The sequence below is a fragment of the Scomber scombrus genome, chromosome 12, assembly GCF_963691925.1.
Source record: "Scomber scombrus chromosome 12, fScoSco1.1, whole genome shotgun sequence".
Classification (NCBI taxonomy): Eukaryota; Metazoa; Chordata; class Actinopteri; order Scombriformes; family Scombridae; genus Scomber; species Scomber scombrus.
Window position 1 is genome coordinate 1,658,897 of NC_084981.1, and position 24,370 is coordinate 1,683,266.

General features: G+C 37.4%; 1 protein-coding gene across 5 annotated transcripts in view; it reads right to left on the minus strand.

Annotated features, from left to right (window-relative positions):
* Window positions 1-3,542: 3,542 nt before the first annotated feature.
* Window positions 3,543-24,370, minus strand: part of col13a1 (collagen, type XIII, alpha 1) — a 130,062-nt gene continuing 109,234 nt past the window's right edge. For 3 of the 5 annotated variants that reach the window (XM_062429866.1, XM_062429864.1, XM_062429863.1), the window contains exons 18-37: window positions 23,984-24,070; window positions 23,827-23,853; window positions 23,151-23,186; window positions 22,990-23,046; window positions 22,872-22,895; window positions 22,731-22,784; window positions 22,284-22,328; window positions 21,929-22,063; window positions 20,563-20,634; window positions 20,339-20,380; window positions 20,165-20,215; window positions 19,425-19,451; window positions 19,233-19,319; window positions 16,797-16,832; window positions 14,493-14,546; window positions 14,348-14,401; window positions 13,158-13,193; window positions 9,002-9,088; window positions 6,122-6,160; window positions 3,543-6,000 (exon numbers count right to left, since the gene is read on the minus strand). In XM_062429866.1, the coding sequence (XP_062285850.1) occupies window positions 5,998-6,000; window positions 6,122-6,160; window positions 9,002-9,088; window positions 13,158-13,193; window positions 14,348-14,401; window positions 14,493-14,546; window positions 16,797-16,832; window positions 19,233-19,319; window positions 19,425-19,451; window positions 20,165-20,215; window positions 20,339-20,380; window positions 20,563-20,634; window positions 21,929-22,063; window positions 22,284-22,328; window positions 22,731-22,784; window positions 22,872-22,895; window positions 22,990-23,046; window positions 23,151-23,186; window positions 23,827-23,853; window positions 23,984-24,070 (1,053 nt within the window). In that variant the 3' untranslated portion in view covers window positions 3,543-5,997. The remainder of the gene's footprint in view (window positions 6,001-6,121; window positions 6,161-9,001; window positions 9,089-13,157; window positions 13,194-14,347; window positions 14,402-14,492; window positions 14,547-16,796; window positions 16,833-19,232; window positions 19,320-19,424; window positions 19,452-20,164; window positions 20,216-20,338; window positions 20,381-20,562; window positions 20,635-21,928; window positions 22,064-22,283; window positions 22,329-22,730; window positions 22,785-22,871; window positions 22,896-22,989; window positions 23,047-23,150; window positions 23,187-23,826; window positions 23,854-23,983; window positions 24,071-24,370) is intronic. The other 2 variants (XM_062429868.1, XM_062429867.1) reach the window with 2 other exon arrangements.

The window sequence follows — 24,370 nt, forward strand, 5'->3', positions numbered from 1 at the left end:
ACTGAATGTACATGCAATATATCTTATTGTATGGTAGAGATATATTGGATATATTGTGTGTGCAAATGTGAAAACAGTAATGCCAGTAAAGGTTTTTGTGAACAAGAGGCCAAAGAATAGTTTTTAAACCTGTAAATATATCATGGAACAACTACCAATAATCTGTACAATATCAAAGTATCAATACTGCCCTTTGAAAAGTTTGATGCTTATTCTGTTCGTAAAATCATGTTTCATCAATGCATCTATATACAAGACTGAATACCTTTATACATACAATCTTTTGTCTTATATTGTACAATACTTACAATTACAGCATTGAATTTTTGTGTACTTTAACACCACAATACAAAAAAAGTAAATAATATCATTTTATACCATATGTGACCAGGCATAATGTGTCATTGTGGTTTCAAAGCATTTCCTATACAGCACAATCATTCAAACATAATGTCATAGCTGCAGGTAAAGGGGTTTTTGAGTAGGCAGTGAGTCAGATAAAATCAAGAAGGAATCATCAAGAGGGTCTCCCTTTGTATTTTGGTTTTCATGGAAACACATGGCATCTATCTGCTGTGTGAGCTGCTCTGAATTCTTAATCACAGTTACAGTATTGATGTCACATCAAACACAACAAATTGTATATGATAAAGTGTCCATGCCTCGCTTTCACTAGGAGTCAAATAAATCAAAGTGTATGCAGTCAAAGAAACACATTGGTAGGTACAGTATCACCTCATGGCAGTGATGGTTGTCCTGTCCAGAGAGCCTCGAATGACTAACTAAAGGGTCTTTCTTGGCCTCTACTTTCCAGTCTTATTGAAGCTTTTTTGCTCACTGCTACCGGAGCCTCCAATGTTACTGGCCCTGTGTCCAGCCTCCTGGAAAAATGTCAGAATGGCAGTTCCAGGTTTGGGTACAAACTCAAAGACATCTCCATACGTCTTCAAGTTTCCTGTCTGTGGCTTCATGGAGATGTTCTGTGGTGGCCCTACTTCTTAGCCAGTTGGAAAGGATGTTGACCCTTTAAACATATGTGTAAATACAGCTTAATTACTTCAGTCACACAAGCAAGTTTGTAATGCATAAAGGTTATCTGTCATCAGTGTTTGATGCACAGTGCATTTTCTATTTTTTGATGATGTAGAACTATAATTTTTTTTATTTCTTTTTTTACCTCTGTGTCACTTCCTGATTTACCATTTGCTGACAGATGGTTGAACAATACATTCCAACCTGTTTCAACCTTATAATTATAAATAGAATGACTTTTGCCCCCATAGGTCTTTTATACAGCAGACTGTGACAAAGCACAGATGTAACAGTATTGATACCAACAGTAAGACAGCGTGTCTGTAAATTGTAATCTAAGGCCTATTGATGATGATTCAGAGTTGCCTCACATTTAATTTACAGCTAATTATAAAGTAACCTATTGATTATGGAGAGTTTTGGACACCGCCATGTTGTCTGTTTCTATTGTAGGTTTTTACTGAAATACTGAATATTTAACAGGCATGTTAAAGATGGTATGACCATGTGCAACCTGCTCTTTATTATATTTGTTCTGTTTCTGCTTTTGTCTCTTTTGTCTCCTCATTGGTTAACCTGCCTAGTGGCCAGTTATTGTTAATATCTAACACTACTACTACTACAGTCTACAGTTAGCCAGTTAGCTGAGCTAGCCGCCGAGTAGCCGCCGAGCTAGCGGCAGAAAGCTCTCAGACATAACGTCCATGTTTCTGGTAGAGGAGGTGACTTTGATTGACAGGTGACACTTGGTAGGGGGCGGGGTTTCAGCGGACTCGGCGGGAGCGTTTGGGAGCAGAAAAAGAGGCTGACTTTTACACAACTTTGAAGCCTAATTTCATATATTTGGCGATTTTTTTTAATCATTCAAATTTGGCAGGGTGGTTAACAACACACTTTTCTGTGGTAAACTCAGAACACATATTTATTCTTATTTTACACAGACTTTAAATTCTTGCTGAGGCTAAGGTATCCTACTTTAACTCCCCTTAGTGAGTTAGGAAACGAATACTGGCATAGAGAAAAAATAAGACATGGTTGACAAATTTGAATAAATATTTTAGACTTGAGACTTGTTGGGCATGGAATTCATTTTTTAAGAACAATTATTTAACCCTCACATACTGTTGATTGTCAAATTTGACCCATTTTTACATTTGAGAGCTGTAAAAACAACCTATACACATTTCATTTAGCTGGACTTTTCCTAATGTGGACCACAGTAATCAAAAATTAAATTTAAATGCTTTTTGTTCATTTTTGTGCAGCTGATACACATTTTAATATATGCAAATGTAAGTTTGAACTCTATTTATTTTTTTATTTAAAAAAAAAATCAGCATTAAAACTATATTATATATATTCTATAAAATCTTCATAAAGTAGTGATTGTGAATGTGATTAAACAAACATTTATTAATGACTGATGGGGGATTTATGAATGTGAATTTGTGACGAGACTAATGAGTCAGAATATGAACAGGATGTAAGGGTTAAATGACACACTCAGAGAGCTTTAGGAGGAAATCATTCTTTGCTGTACATATGCAAGCTGTGATAATTGGTCTTTCCCATTTTAATGGGTTACTATTAATTTAAAAGTTTGGGAGCCAGGAATGTAAGGTATAATGTATGTCTACTTTTATGCCACCAGTCTATAAGATCACTCAGGTCATCAGCTTTAGTTCTAACAGTCAATAGATTTTAGAATGATGAGATTTTCTGGCCTATGCTGCATACAACAGCCTGTCTGTCATCCTGAAGAGTTTCCCTTGCATTATACTGAAGAACTTTCTGTGCCTGAATGCTAATATTTCATCTTGATGTGTTTGTATCTGGTGAGTATTTCTTTGCTGAGCTGGGTTTACAGTATTATTTCAATGTGAGGTTATGTCATCTACATATTGACCATTTCCCCCCGAAAATCCCCCCAAAAAACAAAAAAACTGCCACCAAACATGAAATGCACTGTACATCACAGCAGCTGTGTATAAAAGTGTATTTTGAGGGATTTTTTCCATTAGATGCTTGATTTAAAGATGGAATATTTGATCCTTGTGATGTGCTCTTTTATCGCAAATATTGTCTTGGGCATCATACAACAGCACAAAAAGACTCACCTCATTCAGTGCATGCAGTGAAGCATTCAGTCAGCTATGAATCAAAGTGGATTAGCATTCTCCAGAGACAAGCAGCAAACCAAACCCCTGTTAATGATTAAACCTTAATAGACAGAATTAGGGCTACATTAGAAAGTTTGGTAATGTAGACATTTCTGGAAAAGATCTGGCCTGGTGTGGAAAAGTTGGTGTCAATAACTGATTTAGCAAATAAATCATGATGTCCATGAATCATGTGACCTAAACGTGTGCACTGATGTAGAGACTATAGTGTTCCTCATATTAAAAGTGGGATTTAAGAGACAACATAATTTAGTTTCAGGTAACATAGATTTACATCTGCCTGAAACCTTAAACGTCAGCATGAACATTTTTTTGAGAACAAAACCAAACTGCTCAGAAATGTCTGTTTATTTATGATTGTCATTTTGAACACAATCAACATTTTGAACATTAGAACATATCTGGACATACGTATGATTGATATGACAGCTAAATCAAGGCCAGCAATAGATTATGGCATGAGTTAATGAGGTACTGTGCAGCAACGGGATATGATGAATATTTTATTGCTGGCAAGGTTCCAAAAACAATCTCTCATGGCAACGTCAAATCCAGGCAGAGCAAAACGTAAAGCTTTGTCAAAGAGCAGCAGCATTTAATGGATCAAGCTCTACACCAGTCAGTCCATACATTTCTTCAACGCTGGGTCACTTGGTAGAGTTAATGAGGTTAGCTTAATGAGCATGGCCATTCCTTAACAAAAGATGCTTGTGGGTAAAATGTTCTGTAGTTCTTGATAAAAAATAAGATCTCCATTGTCTAAGCAGGTTACTTTTCTCTTCATAAATCAATGAGGCAATGTGACGGTTGCAGCAGCATGCCTTAAGGGTGAGCAGCAATATTTCCATCCAACACTATGAGTTGTATACTTTGCCTCAGATTAGAAGACAACTATTCTACAAACACTACAGTTAATACACAGAGCCTGACAGTCATAAAGCAGGAAGTAGCTTCCTGTAAAATTTAGCAAAACTATTTACAAAGAACTGAAACCAGAAAGAATATACAAGAAGTTAAAACATAGAAATGGTACTTTCCTGCTGTACAACATAATATTTAGTTTCCAGGATCTTTCATGCCTGAACTTTAAAGCTTCAAATGGTTAGGAGATCTTGGTTGAGACCCTCCTCCATGACATGTGTTTGGTTTGAAGATGTTAACAGCAAACTGTGATTGTCTGGAACAACTGATTCCTCATAAACTATGAAAACCCAAACTAAAAAGACTGAATTTAAGGCTGTCCCCTTTATAACCGATTATCACACCACTGAGTGGTTTGATTATAATGTCTGTTCAAAAACATTGCTATCATCTGCACCCCCTTTAAAAAAAACCTACCACTCAAATTTGTATCATTTCTGTAATATTACAAGACTAAAAGACCCACTAGCAGACCCCAGTGGCTGCAATGGCAATTACATCCAAATTAAGACGTCAGGTGGAAAAATTAACATGAAGCATTTACAGTTTAAGTTTGTCCTGAGGTTGACAACTTAGCTGATTTTGGCAGCAAAGGAAATTATTATTATTCAATTAATTCAATTCAATGTTTTGCAATTTGGCCTTTTTTTCCAAACAAGGTGTCAAGGAACGTGTTGTTGAGGGAATAAAGAAGTTGCCAAAATAGCCATTGTGGGGTCTGTAGCAAATTATAATTGAATTAAATTAAGAATAAAATAAAATAAAATAAAATAAAATAAAAACCAAAAACTGATCATTTAATAAACTGTCCATAATGTATTGAAAATGTATGGGTATAACTTTTTGCACAATGTTTTGAGCAGTATGGGTATCATCATTTAAGCCTTTAATGCTTCTGGACCCTTGATGTGCCATTTCATAAGGACCCTAACTACTTTGAAATCCTAGTGCCAAAATTCTGACATCCCTCACTGGCTTCCCACCATCTGCCAGAAACTGAACCCAGGCTTCTGCCACAACAATTTTAAACCCATGTTTGTGGGATATCCTTGGATATCCACCACAAAATGTAATATATTATTACAATATAAACATAAATGTTATCAATATAGTGTTACAATATAGGCAGGATATTACATTATCAGTATCAAATAAATAATCTGCACTTATTATGTTATGGGCATTTGATAAACTCTGTTTGTAAGGGATCCATATCAAACTTCATCTAAATCTGGCAACTATCAACCAACATTTCCATCCTATGCTGCTGCTAAGGAGACAGAAATTATCTTATCTAACACAGTGACAGCCCTAAATATGATCTTAGAGGTTTGCATGTTCATCAGTACAATATGAGCACATGACCAAAAATTCAAAGTGCAGACGTTAAACAGCTTTCTGTCACTGTGTGAACATTTACTAAAATATTAACTAATATATATGCAGTGCTTGTCCATGTTTGTTTTTAACACTTTATCACAAAGAGGAGAGTTCAACTAAGACTTTCCAAATGCTAACACATAATCTTTCCAGCCCCACAACTCAGTGCAGCATGGTCTATTACAACAGAACAAAACAACACAGTACAATAAGTTAATAAGCATGATCCACTTCACATTATGCACAAATATCATGCATATGTAGCCACATTATATTTTTTCCTTATCCAATCATATTAAAATAATGCATATATATAAAAATCCAATACATAAACATTATCATACGTATTAAAATAAACAATCTGTACAAACATTTGCCAAATATTTTTAGGATTTTTAATTTTTTTCTATGTATAACAGAATACAGAAAAAGTAAAAAAATAAATATCCTATGTACAATCACACAAGCCATTCCAAAGTTATCGTCACTGCAAGGAGAAAGCAAAATATCGTATGTTAGTTCAAACAATGTTTTTGGTGAAGTTAGCAAAAAATGTGAGCTGCCGGAGTTAGGCAGACAGCAACACAATATCACACTCTCCTACTTACTTTATTCCAACATCCTGGTACAGGTAAGCCATCGTCTCCCTGGAAAAACAACAACAATGTGAAGTGAAAAATTCTGTGCGCTTCAGAGATGAACAAGATCATCATGCAAGTGTGAAGAAACATACAGAATAGCATAAATATGCATACAAAAGCAGTTGCTGATTATTTTTTACTAACTGTTGAAATTAGTATTCTCCATTGAGTATTGATGGTTCTGGAAGTCTCATTTCTTTTCTCATAGACAACGTTTGATGACTGGCAGTTGGATGGGCATAAAATTCAACTCACAGTCGAATCATCATGATCAAATGGTAATGAGGGTTCTTTACTAAGGAGTCATGTATAACTACCACCCAAAATATGCGTTTTGCTTAGATGCATCCAATCACCAAGTTTAAAATCCTTTATTCCACTAACAGTGAGTAGATGCTAAAATATTCTTTGTAGAAACTTGACAAAAGATTCAGTGTAAATCAATTCACTTTAATATTCTGCATAATTTTTGGATGAATTTGACAACTATGGCAGGATTACTTTTATTCAATTGCCACACCAAAACTTTTGGAATTTTCTACATCTCTAATTTGTCCCCTTGACTGGCTTCATTCCCATAGCAACATGGGTATTCAAAGATATAATACAAGCATGGTTTCGGTGATTATCAAATTGTCCAGGGGACTACTGTGTTTCTATGTTAAGGATGATTAAAGCTATTGTTTTCAGTGAGAAAAATTACTTCCAGAACCAGTGGATCCCCGACTATGCGACTCTGTATCATATTTAAAACCAAGAATTCATCATCTTATTAATACAGTATACACATCAGATCATAACAGAAACGATCAGCAGCCTCTATCATTTTACATTGTGTCACTGAGTTGGATTTGAGTTTGAGTTTCTGGGAAAGACAGACTATAAAAAGAGACCAATGAACCAACACAGTGGTAGTAAAGAAAGGACCTTCAAAAGAAACTGTCTATAGTGTTGAGATGGTCCCATTAACAGGCTAGTACCGATCATCCTCAACATGGCCTTATTTTTTCAGTAACTATGTCAAGGTTTCACCCTTCAATTGACCGAGATGTGTTGATGCCTCATGTAGCCTTACCTGTGAAGATGAAAATCCGAAATTAGAATCTATCTTGTTGATCTCTTTCTCCAGATTTCTGAATCATAAGCAAGGTACCTTCCAATACCATATCTAACCAACAATGATTGAATAGTAACACCAGACTATACCTCTCAAACTGGGACCTCGTCTACAAAGTGGATCCAATGGAAATAAAAGCAGAACCAATGGCAATGGAAACACATGAAGTTGACTTTAAGTTGCAGCTAGTGTGCAGCAATGATGCTACCCAGGGAATACCATGACTCTGGCTTTCTTCATAATGTTATTTTCACAACCTGTGGTATTCTGATGCCTTGAAGATGGAAAAATCGGTGCTCCATGCAATAGAGGACAAGGGAAACAAGGATTATTGAACAAAGTTCGTAGTGTTTGTGAGTATAAAGGCTTAAGATTGAGATGATTGATCATATTAGTCACAATAAGAGAGCTGCATGTTAATAATAGAACTTGTTTATAATGTAGTGACAAGTAAGTATGATGAAATGCTTGGAAAGTGGTTTTTCCATTAAAATTCTACAGGTGGTGAGTGGGAAAAGATCTATCAGTGTTATTGGGTGAGTCAAAACAGTGACTAACAGCAGTAATTACATTTTAACCTCCATGCAGTTATGAATCTAGTTTAAATGAATCTACCGAGCAACATTTGACAGCCTGTGGTTAGGGGTAGCTAAAGGCATGCTTGGAAAGTGAAGGAAAAGAGAGAGCACCATACCACAGGGCAAGGGGCATCCAGCCCGTCCAGGCCTGGCAAGCCTGGTTCACCTTTCTCTCCCTTAAAGCCTCGGAAACCCTGTTTATGAAATCAACCGTTTAAAAACCAGTTTTGCAGCTCATTGACAGCAGAGGAGTGTTTGTCCTCCACTGCTTGACGGCAGGAGGATCTGCACAGCTGTCCATTGGGTGGCTGGATGCAGGTTACCTAAACATGCAGGCAACCTGGGACTTACAGGAACTGGGCTTACTGAGATCAGTTTACAAAATGTCTTCTGTCTAGAATATAATGAGAAAATGTTTCTTTGACAGAAACGTATACTTTAGGATGAATGTGGACCCAAACCCATTTGTAGTGGGTTACAAATTGTGTTGGGATCAGGTTGATTGTGTCATTATCTGGCATCTGGTATTTGATGAGGATGCTTCATGGGCTCCTTCTTTAGAGGTTTTCTGGATGTCCAAATGGATGGATACACAGTGGAAACCCAGGACAGGTCTCAAATGTGATTGTAGATGTGGGTCCAGTGTGTCTAGGTCTTAAAACCATGGGTGTGGGTATTTGTTGAATTTAAGTTTGATTCTCTTCAGTTTGTCCACAATGTTTAATGTGAAGGACAGGGTTGAAGAGCTGAAATAATCATGAGAACATTCTTTTGTGTCATTGAAACTGATCAGAAATAGCTGCCTGGTTCCTGTGCGTCTCGTTCCTGGGGAAGAAATGTTCCTCAGACAGAGTTCTGGTCTGAAGTCCATGCAAGTCATTTTTAACCTGATCTTAATTTATATATTAATCTGTACAGCATAGCCTTGTCATTCTGCTTTGCTAAATTCCCTCTGTATATCTCTGACTGCAGTGGACATTTGACCAGACTCTTCCTGAGGTTGATTAGAACCACTGAATACCAGAGCCAAAAGGAAGTTGACTACAGAATACAAAAGCTTTACAGAAACTGAAGCTCTGTGGGATTATGTTGCATTCTAAACTAGTGCTCCTTCCCTTTGGCTCTTGGTTACACATCAGAATACTGACATACCAACGGACAGGGGGCATCTAATCCAGGTGCTCCTTGGTCTCCCTTATCCCCTTTGGCCCCCCTGTTGCCTTTCTTGCCCCTCTCTCCCTGCAAACAACAGCGTATTAAAAAAAGACAAACTTTAGTCCTCCTCATTAAGCCACACATGAAGCAAATGTTTGGTTTCTGAACGATTTCATCTGTCTGGGGCTCTAAGTTATGTGTTATTTAGACAATATGAGCAATAAGTTACTTTAATTCACTACTGGGTTTGGTGTGCTTTTTGCTATTTTCATAATACTATGTAATTCTGTCATGATAATTTAATGGAAGGGGAAGGTAAGTAGTAGGTGTTAGGAAAGAGGGATAAAAGCCTGTGTATTGGTGAGAAGGTTCCCTTTCAAGCCTCTTACCAAGGACTATCAACAATTACTGGTTGTTGCAGTATTTCAGCAATGTACTGAAACTATTCCAGTCGAATCATCATTACAAATGAAATTACAAAATCTGGTTCATTGAAAAAAAGTCAAAAGTTTATGTGCAAGCCTTTAGGAGAGTGTTGTACTACATGTCTCCAAACACTGTGGTTTGGGGACATTTAATAAAGATCCTAAGTGATACTTCAGGGTTCTGTTCCATAAGTATGAGAGTAAGTATCTTTTTAAAGGCATTTAACAAAGCCCATTTCCCAGAAGTCTTAGAACTAGACCATCACCAGCTTGATAAAAATGAGCGTCCGCAGATAATCTTAACATAGTGGTAGTAGCATATAGATGTTGGAAAGACACCAAACAAAAGGGTTGGTGGATATAATGAATAAGACAATGTGTATCAATGACACATGCTTCTGCACTGATCTGCACTGAATCTTCATGTACTTCAAATGCAAAAACCTTTAGTAACTTTAGTAACTTTAGACTAATGTGAAACCGGACCATAGTAAGATCTTAGAACCCCTTCTCACCAAGGCTGGACTGAATCAAGAGTAAGAAAATACACTTTATGTTTATGGAATATGAAAGAAAGAATAATATGCTTCCTGAATACAATGTTCTCCCAGTGCTGTCTTCACATCACCTGTACAACTCAAGTTACATTTTAGTCTGTGTCAGATAGCTTGAATGCAAAGCTCAGCTATTAGTACTGCTAGTAACAGAGGCTCACAGAGAAATGGAACAATTCTCTGGAAAGTTGTTGTACCACCTGGAACCCTGCAAGAGGTTTTTAGCAGTGTTGAAGTTATGACAAGACTACAAATATGCAACCCAGTTTAACATCAAAATGTGTAATAGGTTCACAGCGCAAAACGTATTTGTTTCACAATAATGGCTCTAAAATTGTGAGATGCCCGAATGTTTAAAAAAAAAGATATTTTCTTGTCTTTTACTCTCAGTGGAAAATGCAATATTTTAAAATAGTTTTGGCATTAAAATTATTTTCATACCATTATTAGCAAGAAATGTGCATTTTATTTACTAACATATTGGTAAGCATTTAAAGGGGCAATTCAAATTTTACAATCTTGTCTTTTCTGGGTTGCACCACCAACATGTGGTTTCAGGAATTGCATTGTCCATAGGAATCACCATAGTAACGACAGAAAGCCTGCAAAAATCTTCATAATAACTGACAAACTAAACAAACATTCATTGAACAAAGATTATGAAAATAAAATGCACATTTCTTGCTGAAAAAAAGTTGAACAAAACCATTTAAATGTTGAAACTATTTTAAAATATTGCATTTTTTCACTGAGAATAAAAGCAATTTTTCTCATTTGAGCAGACGGAAACTCTACAGTCACGTGACAATAGAAAATAATAGAGCTGATATTGTGAAATGGAATGTGTTTTGCACTGTGGAACAACATAGCTATTACATATTATGATATGAGAATGGGTTGAATAACGTAAGTGAACTGTAGAAAAGTTAAGTCACTGGTTGCATGTTGAAAAACTCACTGTGCATACATTAAACTGTGTCTTAAAATGATCATCTCAGAAGCAAAATGTATGCTTGAGTCCACATGTAGCATATGACAACATTTTGACAGTGATGGGAGAGAATTGCTTGTCACTTTGGGGTATGGGGAAAGGGATCAGGCATGGAAGGACTACATGAGGGCTTGCAAGGAATAGGTACTGTTAAGTAGGAGTAGGATCAAAGAGGAGGTGTAAGAGGAGGAAGATTAACCCAGGACTACATTAGAATGCAGGAGGAGGAGGAGGAGCAGGAGGCCAAGGTTTGTGAGAGGGAGAGAGGGCAACCCCGGCAATAAAAAGAGCCACGGGCCACAGAGCAAGGTGGAGGGAAGGAAAAGGGGATAGGAAGACCTGCGGAAACAAAGGAAGACAGGACAAAGAGTAAAAACACCAACACTATCCCATAGCTTTGTCTTCAACACATTCCACTGAGCTGTAACATGTATGTTTATCTGCAGTACTTTCTTGTGAATGTAGCAGCTATACATTCAAATATCGCACATTTTCCAATAGAGCTCAGTAGAACGTGTTGAGAGAGCTAATGAAATGTGAAGACTTAAAAGATGGGAGTGAAAATATTAAAAGAGTCACATGTTAATGGGAGGGAAACATTCTCTTAGAGGAAGGGTATGTGGACATTACAAACAGATTATCTAATATACAGCAACCTGGACATGAAGTACATTTTTACCCAATACTGTATCATTTTGCAGGGCTCTGTTGTCATTCTTTGCAAATAAAAAGAATAGTTCAAGAACAAAGTGAGCTGAGAGGATTGATATCAATCTTGTGTCATTGTGTTAGTAAGGACATGGTTAGCCTATCTTAGCATTAGGACTGTGACATTGTTAGAAACAGTTAAGCTGGCTCAGTCCAAAGTAAAAAAAATATGCCTACTAACAGCATGGATGTATAAAGAGAACCAGATACAGGGCTGGAGATGGGGCCCTTTTCATTTATATCAAGGTTGCACAGTGGTGCAGAAAAGAAATACAGGGGCAGGGGTAGTGTGGGTGGGCTGGGTGGATGAAGTGAAAGATAATATTTTACCCAAGTTGACAACCATACTCATTACTGTAGGTGCAATCAAAAAGCCAATAAGTGCTTTATTAATCCAGGCATAAACATGTAGAGAAGCAATATTTTCAGCTGCTTTGCTTTATGTATTGGGTAACTTGGGTAATGTCAAATACAAAACTCCATGTATATGACAGTCCTTCATAATAAAGGTTGAGGGTCATGGAAAATACAGGAAAATGGGAGCACAGTAGGAGAGGGGGAGTGACCTAAACTCACGACCATTTTTACATTTCCGATTGTGCATGGACGAAATGATTGAGCTTTAGATGTGTTAGAAGGTGTTAGAAGGCTAGCTGTTTCCATCTGCTTCAATTATTTATGTTAAGCTACCTGACTCCAGCTCTGTACTTAACACACAGATAGATTGATATCTACCCTCTTATCTCACTCTCAGGAAGAAAGCAAATAAGAGTACTTTACAAAATGTTGAACTCTTCCTTTAATAACTAAAATAAACCAAATAGTAAGCTGTAACTTAAGTATAAACTGAATCTACATTATGGAATCACATCAAAGATGATAAGGCTAGGGAAATGGTTGAGGCAGAGATAGCTGTCCCCAAGGTCACTTATTAACAAAATTATGGGTTTAATATTATTAAGATAATTATTCATTTCCTCTGATCTGTTCAAATGTATTCTGAAGTGTATCAGTGACCATCAGGATCACAACAAAGCCACTGCAAAAAAATTACATTTGCCTCAGAAATGCTAAAGACTTTTTGACGTGAATTATTCAGAATCATTAAAAAAAAAAAAAATCAAAGCAAACTATCAGACTCATCTGGCTTTCTTTTCATGCATGATATCAAAGAGAACATTTGATTTATGGATATGCAGCTCTTTAATTCACATCTACTTGAGTGCATCATTGAAGCCATCACCACTCTGCTCAGGTGACCTTTTAAGGCCCCACAGGGTTTAAACAAAACAATAATAGCAGAGGTTAAATAATGCTGTGGATGCAATTAGCAGCCTATGTTGAAATATGACTCCTAAAGATTAGTGGTCTGTGTGTGATCCACAACTGGTATACAAAGTGTGCCCATTAGCAAGAATCATGTCCCTGGTTCTGCTACTGTCATAGCTTGCTAAACATAACAGGTATTGTCTTACCCGATTCCCTTTGAGTCCTTGTGGTCCTACTAAACCCTGCAATAAAAAAAGGGGGGGAAAGAAAGTAAAAACATAATGCATTTTCATTTAATGTAATATTTGAATGAAATACATATAAACACATATAGGGATCTGTTTGGTTGAGGGTTAATTCATTTGATTGAGTCACCCAAAATATTAAATGAATGGAAATCTTTGGTGTAATTTCCCAAAATGTTGGACACTTCATTTAGAACTCTGTATCAACCAGCTTTGATGGATTTGAGGCACTGACTTGATTATATTGTCTTTGAATAATAGGTCTCTGTTTGAGGCCCTAAATGTAAATTGATTCAGTTGCAACATTTTGATACTGTACATGATGAGGATGTCAGCATGGTAACCACGGCAACCTCACAGTAAAACTAAAAACTACGCTTGTCTGATACACACCACCATGAAGGTGATGGGGATAAATAAATACCAGCCCCTCCAGTCCATACAGTATATGAGCAGTCTGTTCTGAGGCAAGCTCAGAGGATAATGACCGACCCATCACATATCCTCCACACAGAATATGAGCTCTTGCCCTCTGGCAGACGACACAGAGTCCCCCATTGTAAACTTTAAAAAATTATTTATGCCTATCTCAATCAAACTTTTAAATAATTCTGCTTGAGGCTGTAATAATTGTGCAGTGGTCTCATGGTGTTTTATTATGGGGTGTATGCAATATGTTATATGCAATGTGTTTTTGTGTTTTTACCATGGGGTGACTGCAATATTTTGTTATGTGTAATTTATTATTGTGATTGAAACAGCTGATGCTGTTTTGTTCATATGTTGACTGCTCTAACTGTGGAGGCATTCATGCATGCAGCACTGTGTCCAAGACAAATTTCCAGATGGGGACAATAAACTATATCGTAAATCGTAAATGATAAAGAAGATATCCTCTTTTTTACCCTCTTATGAACTAGATTGTGAATGGAATGTTCAACTTGCACATATAAACAAATCCGAATGATCATTATTATTTGATTTTAACATAAAGTTTATTTAATGACACTAGATTTTTGCAAACATTGTGCTTCTACTCAACTCATCCTTGCTAAAGTGTTTTATTTGTTATAAGTAGGTTGCTTTCAGTGAGATAAAAGTAACTTCCTTGTTGTGGTTTAATGTTTATTAAATTTGAGTGACAGACTTACAGGGATGCCCTGAGGCCCGATTGGTCCTGGTAATCCTCCATCTCCTTTTTCACCCTGTAGTGACAAGATAAAATCCAAAGTGTTTATTCTTCTGAGACTATACAGTACTTGTATGTACATATACTGTATACACACAGATACTCACTCTTTCTCCCTTTGGTCCTGCTGGCCCTGGAACACCTGCTGGTCCTATTAGACCCTTTAAAACAAAAATGGAAAATAAGTGTCCGTCATCAGATACAAACAGGAAACTGCAAGAGACAATATCATGAAATGCCTCAAATCAGTACATCAACAAGCTTTCTGGAGGACATGAATAAGTGTAATGAAATGTAACATCATGGGCCATTTATACCAAATTGTAACTAATCTTGAAAGACAGGTAATGTTTACACTGTAATTTTCTGTCCTCACAGCTGTGGCATTAACACACCAAGCTTGTTGAACTACTGTCCAAACTGTTAAAAAGGAAGGAAAACGAATAAAATGTCATCAGCTGCAGTTCTCTTTCTGAGTAGCAGTCAGGATTGGAGAGAAAGACCTTGCATCTCAGGCATATCCAGCAGGTACAGTGCTGTATGGAATAACTGTCCAAATGAACTGTAGGACATGTCAACATGCAGCATGGGCATCTCTGCATGCTCCTTTTGGATAGTTCTTACAGTAGCAAGAGCAGCTTTGCAGCCTGCTGCTGGTACAGGATCATGAGGCAGGAGACTGTTGAGGCAGGATTAAGGACTGTGGATTTACACTGTCATTGTCTCGAATACGAGACAGCATTTAAATTCAAAGCTGCATTAAGCAACATTACACTTTGTCGGCCCCAGGTAGTAATGAGAGAATTTTGTTTTGTTTTGTTTTGTTTACAAATTTGAAATACACAAATTTCTATCAAAAAGTAGTGGGTCAAAAGCCTAAAATCCAAAAAATGTACTATAATGGTGAATTCAGTAACATACATACATAACATACATTTCCACAGCATCTCTTTGCTGCTTTGACTTGATCTTTTTAACAAAAATACATTGCATAAAATAATGAAATAATCTCTTCAACTTTGCAGTTATTTAACCAGTGTTATGGTGCTTTCAAAAAAACTCAATGTGTCCGACAGACGTTGGACATTAACAAATGTCAAAGAGGTCAAAAAGATCGAGAAAATAGAAAAGTAGAACTGACTGGAATGAAGTATTGATTGAAATTCGACAACCCATATTTCAAATTTTAAGCCATTTACTTCCTCAAAGGGCATAAACCCATCCTTGAGCTGTTAGAAGTGTTGAGTTTTACTCAGGCGGGGAGTTCTGGTCCTCTGAAATGATGCCAACGAGGAAGTAACTTAAAACTGCATTCTATCAAAAGGCCACCAGGGGGCGACAGTTTTGGTGTCAAAATGACTTCCGTCTACAAGTCAATGGAGAATTCACCAACTTCTCACTTGATTTTCTAACCTCAGTAAACGTTTTCAAAATGTGTTTATGGTCTCAATTGCTAGTTTAAAGCCTTCTTCAATGCAGTATGATGTTCATTTGGGACATTTTGGCCTCCCTGATTTTATATTTGACGATAAAGCAGGGTATGCATCAGGGCGTGCCTACGTCTTGATTGACAGGTTGATTGGTTCACAGGTTCAGGAGGGCGCCTCATGCTCCTCCTGATGCCCATATAAGTAGAATCTGTGTTTTTATTTTTCCCGGCATGCACCTAAAATTTTCAAGATGGCGCTGCTCAGATCCGATACTATTGGCTTCCGAGCAGCAGTCCACAAACCAATGGGTGACGTCACGGATGTTACGTCCATTTCTTATATACATTCTATGGTTTTACTGCAAGTAACATGACACTGATTTTAATGGCAGAGTAGAAGAGATTGGAGTTATTTAATCAGTACATTTCTGATAAAAAGACGAATTCACAACAGCAGAGTGGTTCAACTGTTGGTATTATTGTCATTGTATTGATGGGATTAATGCTGTAGAAATGTATATATCCTTAATTTATCAAACAAACAGAGCATAGTTAACATGAACAAACAAGTCTGTTTGTTGAGACTTTAAATGTATATTTAAACCCGGTAACCCTGTGGTTACTACATCACAAACTAAGCAAAGAAGGGTATTTATGCTTAGTCTGTGATGTAGACTTTACAAAGTAATTGATGTATTGATTTCTGGAGGGGTTGTGATCCCTTTACGAGCCAAAATGTTCACAGCAGATAATCAATGAATATGAGTGTATCCCCAGAACCCAACCCTGAACAGTCTTCCTCACAGAGCTCCCGTAGGAAAGAAACAAGACAGGACAAGCATGGGAAGCAGGAAAGCAAGCAGACCAGACGAGCACACATAGCGGACATCAATCAAGCTGTAGCAGGGGGGTGGAGAAGGAAAAGGAGTAGGAGGAGGAGGAACAGGAGAAGGGGGACCGGAACAGGACTTGCGCCACTCACCACTGGACCCGGTCTGCCGTCTAACCCATGAGCCCCCTGTATAGCGTTGTACACAGTTAGAGAGCAGAGATGGGGGGGAGGGGCGGTGGGAGGAAGGTGGGGTGTGGGATCAGGATGGGGAGGTGGGGGGAGGGGGGTGAGTGAAGCTGTGACTCAAGTGATTTCAAAAACACATTCAGATGACAAATGAAGGGTGATGGAAGTGGTGGAGGTGGGGGTGGTGCTTAAGTGAGTGACAGTAATTGTCAGTAACTTCCTCTGCTGGTCATGGTTGGATGATGACATTAAGACTATGCCCATATTGTTGCTCATGTTTTTTACTGTACATTCACTGGTATGCTCTTCCCATTTTCATGTAGATAGAAGTGCATTAAAAGCATACTGTACCAGCTGCAAGGTGGAAGCACTTAACAGTATAATTTAGGATTTGTTACTATTCAAGCATTAACGCTAATGAACGGCTTTTTCCCATTTCCATTATTTTAGCGGACAGTCTTTTTGTTAGGATGACATTATTCAATCATTTTCTTCATTGAACACATTTTGTGAAAGGACCAAAACCAACAGTCTCTCAATACTTTCTGACTTTCCTACCCTGTTTGTGCCTTTCAGCCCCAAACCCAGTAGTTCCTACTGAAGATGGAACACATCAGAAATGAATGCTCTTGATGTGGTTTAAGAATTTGTGGACAACAGTGAACCTGCGACCCTGCGTCCTCATATGAGGACATTACATTTTGGGTCCTCATTCATAAACGCTTTTTTGTGCCACCTAGTGGTAACAAAAACACAAACCAAATGGCAGGCATCTTGGCCAAATCAATCAACAGCCTATCCCCTAAAAAGTGGACCAGGTATAAACCTTAATTAATGCTTAATAACATTTGTAGTTTGATATGTTATACAAATTAGTAACTGTAGCGATATCAACAAGCTACGGCACTGCTAATCAGGAAGTACTCATTTGAGGACATTGGGACTTTATTATCATTCATGTAAATGTAAGGAAATAAACAGTTTTATACTTTCTTGTTGGTTTTGGTCTTTCATGGGATGTGTTGATATCAAAAGAATATCACCAGATTTATCTCTAATGGGGGGATTAGGATTTTCTTCTAACTAATCACTAGTATCTGACTAACAGCATATGACATTTGTTAGATTGGTAAAATGAGCTCTGTTTCTTTGGTTCACTCACAAGCTATTTGTAAAGCTTTCAGTCTTGGTGTTCATCAGCAAATTGATTGTGAGATCCTGTTAAAATCTCCAGAAAAATCTACTCAAATACATGAAAATACACTATGTGCTGTCAAATTGGAATAAAATGAAAAATAATAAATATACTTAAAAATATCCAGAGACACTGCTAGTCATACATGCCAGTAACAACAATTATCTCCAATGATAGATATTGTCAGAATGTAATAAAATAACTATTGTTAACTCATTCCCCAACTTCATTATGGATGGTCAACGTGTTTTAGTGTCTTCCAAGAAATTCTTATGTATTTCCAGAATGTTTCTTTGTGGTGCATATGTGTTGTCAAATTGTTACTTGCCTGCTTTTTAATTCTAAATACTGCATATTGATAAGGTGTGTTATTTATTTGCTTGTTTTTTCTGTTTCAGACCACCATGGATCTAAGAAGAAATCCTTCTGCTTCAATGATATTCAGTGATAACCCAGCTGGTTAGAGTATACTCACTCAGTCTTTCCCATTAATGGAAAGTTATTGCATTAAAAACATACAATATAGCACACAACATGAGCCATAGTTTCACATAAAAGGAGGAGTTACTGTGCAATTTATGATGTGACACATATCACTATCATGTGAAAACCTTATAATTTTACATTTTAACTTTGAAAGGATTACGAAGTCCAAGAGATAAATTCATATATATGTAGTCATAGCAAGCAAAGGCTTGGTTCTTGAAACACCAGACTCTTTGGGATACAAGGTTTTGACCTGAAAGTGACTGTATACTGTGTACATACATGATTTGTAAATAAGGGTGTAAATAAAGGATAGAAGACAGAAACCCAAAGTGATAGACACCATTTTGACAAGTTTAAAAGCATCCTAGTATAAAACAGCCCAAATGTTATTTTAATAACATTGATTGAAAACCTACAGTAATTAATGTCTAGATTTGTAATGTTATTTACTTCATTTGACACAATTGACCCACCCCATGCAACATTTCAACACGATTATGACAATATAAGAGTAACTCTTTTAGCCATGAAACATCAGTCAGTAACACATTTCTAAACAGGATTAAAGCAATATGGTTTTAATGTCAGATGTATTGCTAATATTTCAGTACTGAAGCAGCCATTTAAACCATGCAATGATCAAGATTGAGTTTAAAACTTCCTTTTAAATCTACCTGAAAGGAAGAGAGAGATTTGTGAAAGTTCTGTGTACTTACAGGGAGTCCAAGATGGCCTCTGTCTCCTTTGTCACCCTTCTGACCTGTCGCTCCCTTCTCGCCCCTGATGCCTATGCCTGGCTCCCCCTGAGAGACAAGGTAAGATAAGATCACAATGTATGTGAAGTAGACTATATATATAACCAGAGATAGATTTATTAAAAGTGCTATTTTATGGAAATAATATCTCACCTTAGGCCCTGAAAGTCCTTGCGATCCCTAAATGAAAAAAAAAAAAAAAACCACAGTTGGACAATTGACACAATCTACACTGATTCTCAGTTGTTGCCCACCACTGTAGACCAGCAGTCCATATTCCATTTTATTTTATGTGTTATCCATCTGTGTTAGTGGGACTGTAAAGCCTAATAAATGAATAATTGGACTTTCTAATTTTTCGATATTAAACAGCTTAAATGACTGTGAGGTGTTGAAAATCATTTAAAAATGTATATTACACTATACTTGACGTAGCCTGGCCATTATTCACAATTTAACACATTTTGAGGCATTTGGAATTACTTTTAGTTCAACTGGGGAAAATTAGGATTTTTGATCAATGAACACGTCCGACAAGAACATGTCAGGGGCTTCTCAGCTCCCTTGGATTACCAATAAAAACTAAACTTTTGAAAGGTAAAGATGGTAATTCTAATGATTCTCCAAAAAAATTAATTACATAGTGAAAATTACACCGGCACTAATATCCAAAACATTTTTTTTTGACATTTTCTTTGTTGCCAGTCTTTATATCACCTACATTTAAAACTTCAGGTGGTGTGCAAACTTGTGTGCTACTCCTAAAATGCAAGCCCTGTCACCTTGGGGGCAGTTATCAATATTCTTACTGAGTACATTTGGTTGCATCAATGTATGTATTAATAAAGAGCAACCCTTTAGATGAAGGGGTTAATGGGCGTATTTTGACTCACCGCTGGGCCGACTGGTCCTGGAGGTCCTGGGGGCCCGGAAGGACCATAGATCTTAATACAGACACAAACAAACCAAAGCCACACGTTACATTCAATAAATACTCTGCTCATAATACTAAATTATAACATATTAAACACTGATTTAGAATGAAGTACTAAGTCACAAACTCTTACCATTTCTGACCTCCCTCTGTCTCCAGCCTCACCTTTAGGACCCTGTAAGAAATTGGTGGCAAAGACATGTGAAGACACAAATCTGATGATAAATCAACATGAATGAAAGATAAACCAACACCATTTCACACTTGGGGTAAATACAGAATGTATTCCACCACCCCCCTTTGCCAATTCAGACACTGCATCCAGAAAGATGCAGTCTGAGGGGCACCATTGCGTACCATTGTGCCTGGTAATCCAATAGAGCCAGAGGCTCCTGTAGCCCCCTTTTCACCCGTAGGGCCATCTAAACCCTACAGAACAAGGAAGGGGAGATAGACATCACGATAATGGCAGAATGATTCAATTCAGGGACTGATGAGTTGATCTTCAAATTAAAATCAAAGCAGAAAAGACAAGCGAGTAAGGTTTGTTTTTATCAAATTACCAAAGCCTGTGGGAAAACTAAAAATGTCCTGATATTACATTTTAAGGTCGTTGAACAGCAATTTCACCATATAGTTCTGAGCAGTTCAGCATTCTGGAGTTTTACTCGTGTGGAAGTTTGGATTTAATTCATTATATCCAAACTGTGGAACTGATTTGTCCAACAGCATCCAGTCATCTGTTCACCTTCACCTAGCCCTTGCCCTCTTCAGCAACTGCTGGTGGCCCAACATATACTACGGCTAATAGAGAAACACCATTGAGGAACTGTTCAATTAAAAAATGAGAGGTAATCAGCTCACAGAATTTGGAGATTCTTAGATATTTAACAATGAACACCTATACCTTTTGGGAATTTGCAAGATTCAGTGTGTGTGGACTAACACTCTATCCATCTTTGTGTAGTATAGTAAAGTATGGTATAGTATGGTATAGTATAGTATAGTATAGTATAAAGTGGTATGCAAATGTTACCTGGGCACTGCAATGTGCAAGTGCATCATGGGACCATATGGGATGGGTCCTTGACTGACTATTTAATTAATTTTCCAATACAGATGTTTCAGGTAAAAACAAAAGCATTTGATTAATGTGATCTGTTTCAACATCTTTATAAATGTACTGTGTGGTAGTTTTTATTATTGCTGACATAGAAGTCAAAATACACATTGTCACCCAGCAGTGTGGCTTTGTGTGAATCCTGTTTCCTGAATTATAATGACCCAACATTCCTCTTCTTAACTCTAAAGAAATGTAGTCACAGATGCACACACCTCATTCAAACACAACAAACAAAATATGTATTAGCAAAAGTTAAGAATAAATATATATTTATGAAATTGTTATTATGTTACAGATATACAGCACCAACCGTTTGTACTTTAGGGCTCTCCATGCTACAAGCTACTAATAAAACAGGCCTTTCTACGGGGACACATTTGGTCCAAAATTGCCACAGAGAATTAAAGTTAAAAGTTAAACTCAGTGTCATTTCTGGGGTGTCTTCCAAGCTAGCGAGTCTCTAATTAGATAATAAGAGGGCAGCTGGAAAAACCAAGGCTTTTCCTCTGGATAATGACAGATGTGGGACTCAGACTTTGGTCAGGGAACCCCAGGCAGTGGTGTGATGTGATGTGGTGTGTAGTTAACACAGTCACTTACAGGTGATCCAGATGGGCCCATGTCTCCCTTGTCTCCCTTGGGTCCTGGGAAGCCCACGACACCACCCTCCCCTCTGGGACCTTCACGACCGGCTGGGCCTACGGGACCAGGCTCTCCAGGCTTCCCTCTGGGGCCCTGAAAACAAGATATTTCAAAATTTGCTATGGTTGTTTCACTTACTGTAACCTCAATAACAAAAAAATGTGAAACTGTATAGACTTATTTTCTTTTTGCATTAAAACATACAATGAGATCCATCATTATGTCATCACACAATGTGATCTATTACAGTACATAAATATTAACTGAAAGAATAAAATGCCAATAATCTGGGGTGCCAATAAGAAAGTCTTACCTTCTCTCCATCCAGTCCTGGAGCACCTGGTAGGCCAACCTCACCCTGAGGAAACATCAAGGCTGAATTACCAACTGGGCAAAGCAGACAATTTCCCCAGGACCCCAGACCATCAGGGGCCCCAGGTTACTGTATCTAGGTTGGTTTCTAATCAATATAATAATTAGAAATGTGTTGGAATTTGCACAAAAATAAAAGTGCAATATCAATTGTGTAATGTGTAATCTGTAGAACTTGGAAAGACAGTGTACATGACACAATATGAAAAGGGTGGGAGGTGAAGGGTCAAATAGGGGCACCTAACAAATCTTATCTGGCCATGGAACACAGAAAACATGAACACAAAAACACTGCAGGGTTTTATTCAGAATGTTGGAACAGTGACTCATCTCTAAAATACAACACAACTCAACTGTGTGTCAAATGTCTTTCTTAAATGTCTCCTACCTTGCTACCGGTGAGCCCAGGGGCACCTGAAGGTCCAGGTAATCCAGGCGGGCCCTAGAAGGACAAGAGTTCATACCAGTAACACGATTTAATAAATGATTGTGTTTGTCCATATCATAATGAAACATTGACAGTACTTACCATCAGTGGTATGTTGCGAATATCCTGTGGAGAAATATTAAATGTTAAAGTAATTTTTTATTGTATTCTTTAGTTTTTCTACATCTAAAAGAAGTGTATCCAAATAAGAATGCCATACATTTTCATTATTGAGGATTTCAGCCTTTCCTGGCTCCCCAGTTGGGCCTGCAGGACCCTTTAAGGTAAAATAGACAATTTTTAAACCTCATTATCATATAACACAACGATTATAAATTGGACATTTTATGTACTATATGTCAACATGTTGTCATGACTTACTCTTGGTCCAGCTGGGCCTTCAGGGCCTGATTCCCCCTAGAGGAAAAATGGAGGTATTACACTTACACTCTGTAAATACTGGGGTGCATCCCAGGTCTCTTAAATTGCATCCACATTTACGTCACTTATGTATTTTTGCATGCATCTTATTTATTCCCACCATGGTTGCATGGAGAGACACAAGGACATCAAGTGAGGAGAGAGGAAACAAGTAAATCTGTTTTTAGAGACATGAGACATCTACATTTCTTACTAGATGGCGAATCAGAAAACCAATAATATATAAAACCTTGGAATGATATATTTGAGTTCAATCTGTAAACTGTCACCACTTCGGTATGAAACGGCAGTGATGTTGTGATATGTCAGATCAGTCCGATCAGCTGCAGCAGCTAATCAATAAATAAAGGGGTGTGTCGACCAGAAAAGACTACTAGGGGATGCCGCTTTTGTGTGTGTCTCCTCATTCATAGTTCCTAAGAGATCCCTCCTTGCTCCTCAGAGCAGAAATAAAAGACTAGATGGACTAGAACAACTTTTGGTTCAAGCGAGGATTGAGGAGTGAGGAAATATCAAATAAGAGACTCAGGATGTACCCCTTGTGTTAGTATTTGGGAAGTCAACTTCTTATTAAAATGTTCTCATTAAGTCCTTCCATAATACTCTCCTATCTTACCTTGTATCCCTGGTCACCTTTATCACCCTGTAAGAGAAATACCATACAGTGACTTACATGAGCAGAAGCAATTGTGGAAGTCTCACTTAATAATCTATGATGGAGCCATTGCTGTACGTGTAGATATTGATTCATTAACCAAACTATTTCCCCTCACCTTGGATCCCAATGGGCCCGGAAGTCCTGGTGATCCCGGTTCTCCTTTAATTCCCTGGGCGGTGATGCTGGGCTCTCCCTTCTCTCCCTGCAGTACATACACAACAAACTCTAAACTGTATGAAGTACAATTGACTTAAAATGACTGACATATTATATAATATAACTACTACAAATTACTATTAATAAGACAAGAGCAACAGCAGTAATTGATTAATACCCACCCAGTTGATTTGATAGCCAGTATGACCAAAATAATAGTGTTACTTTTTACTGGATACTGAACAGTGATATTTTTGTGTCAGTATTCCTTATAACTACATTTTCTCAAGTTTTATCATAAAAATACCTGAAATACTCTAGTACATTCTGAAAGTATAAAAATAAA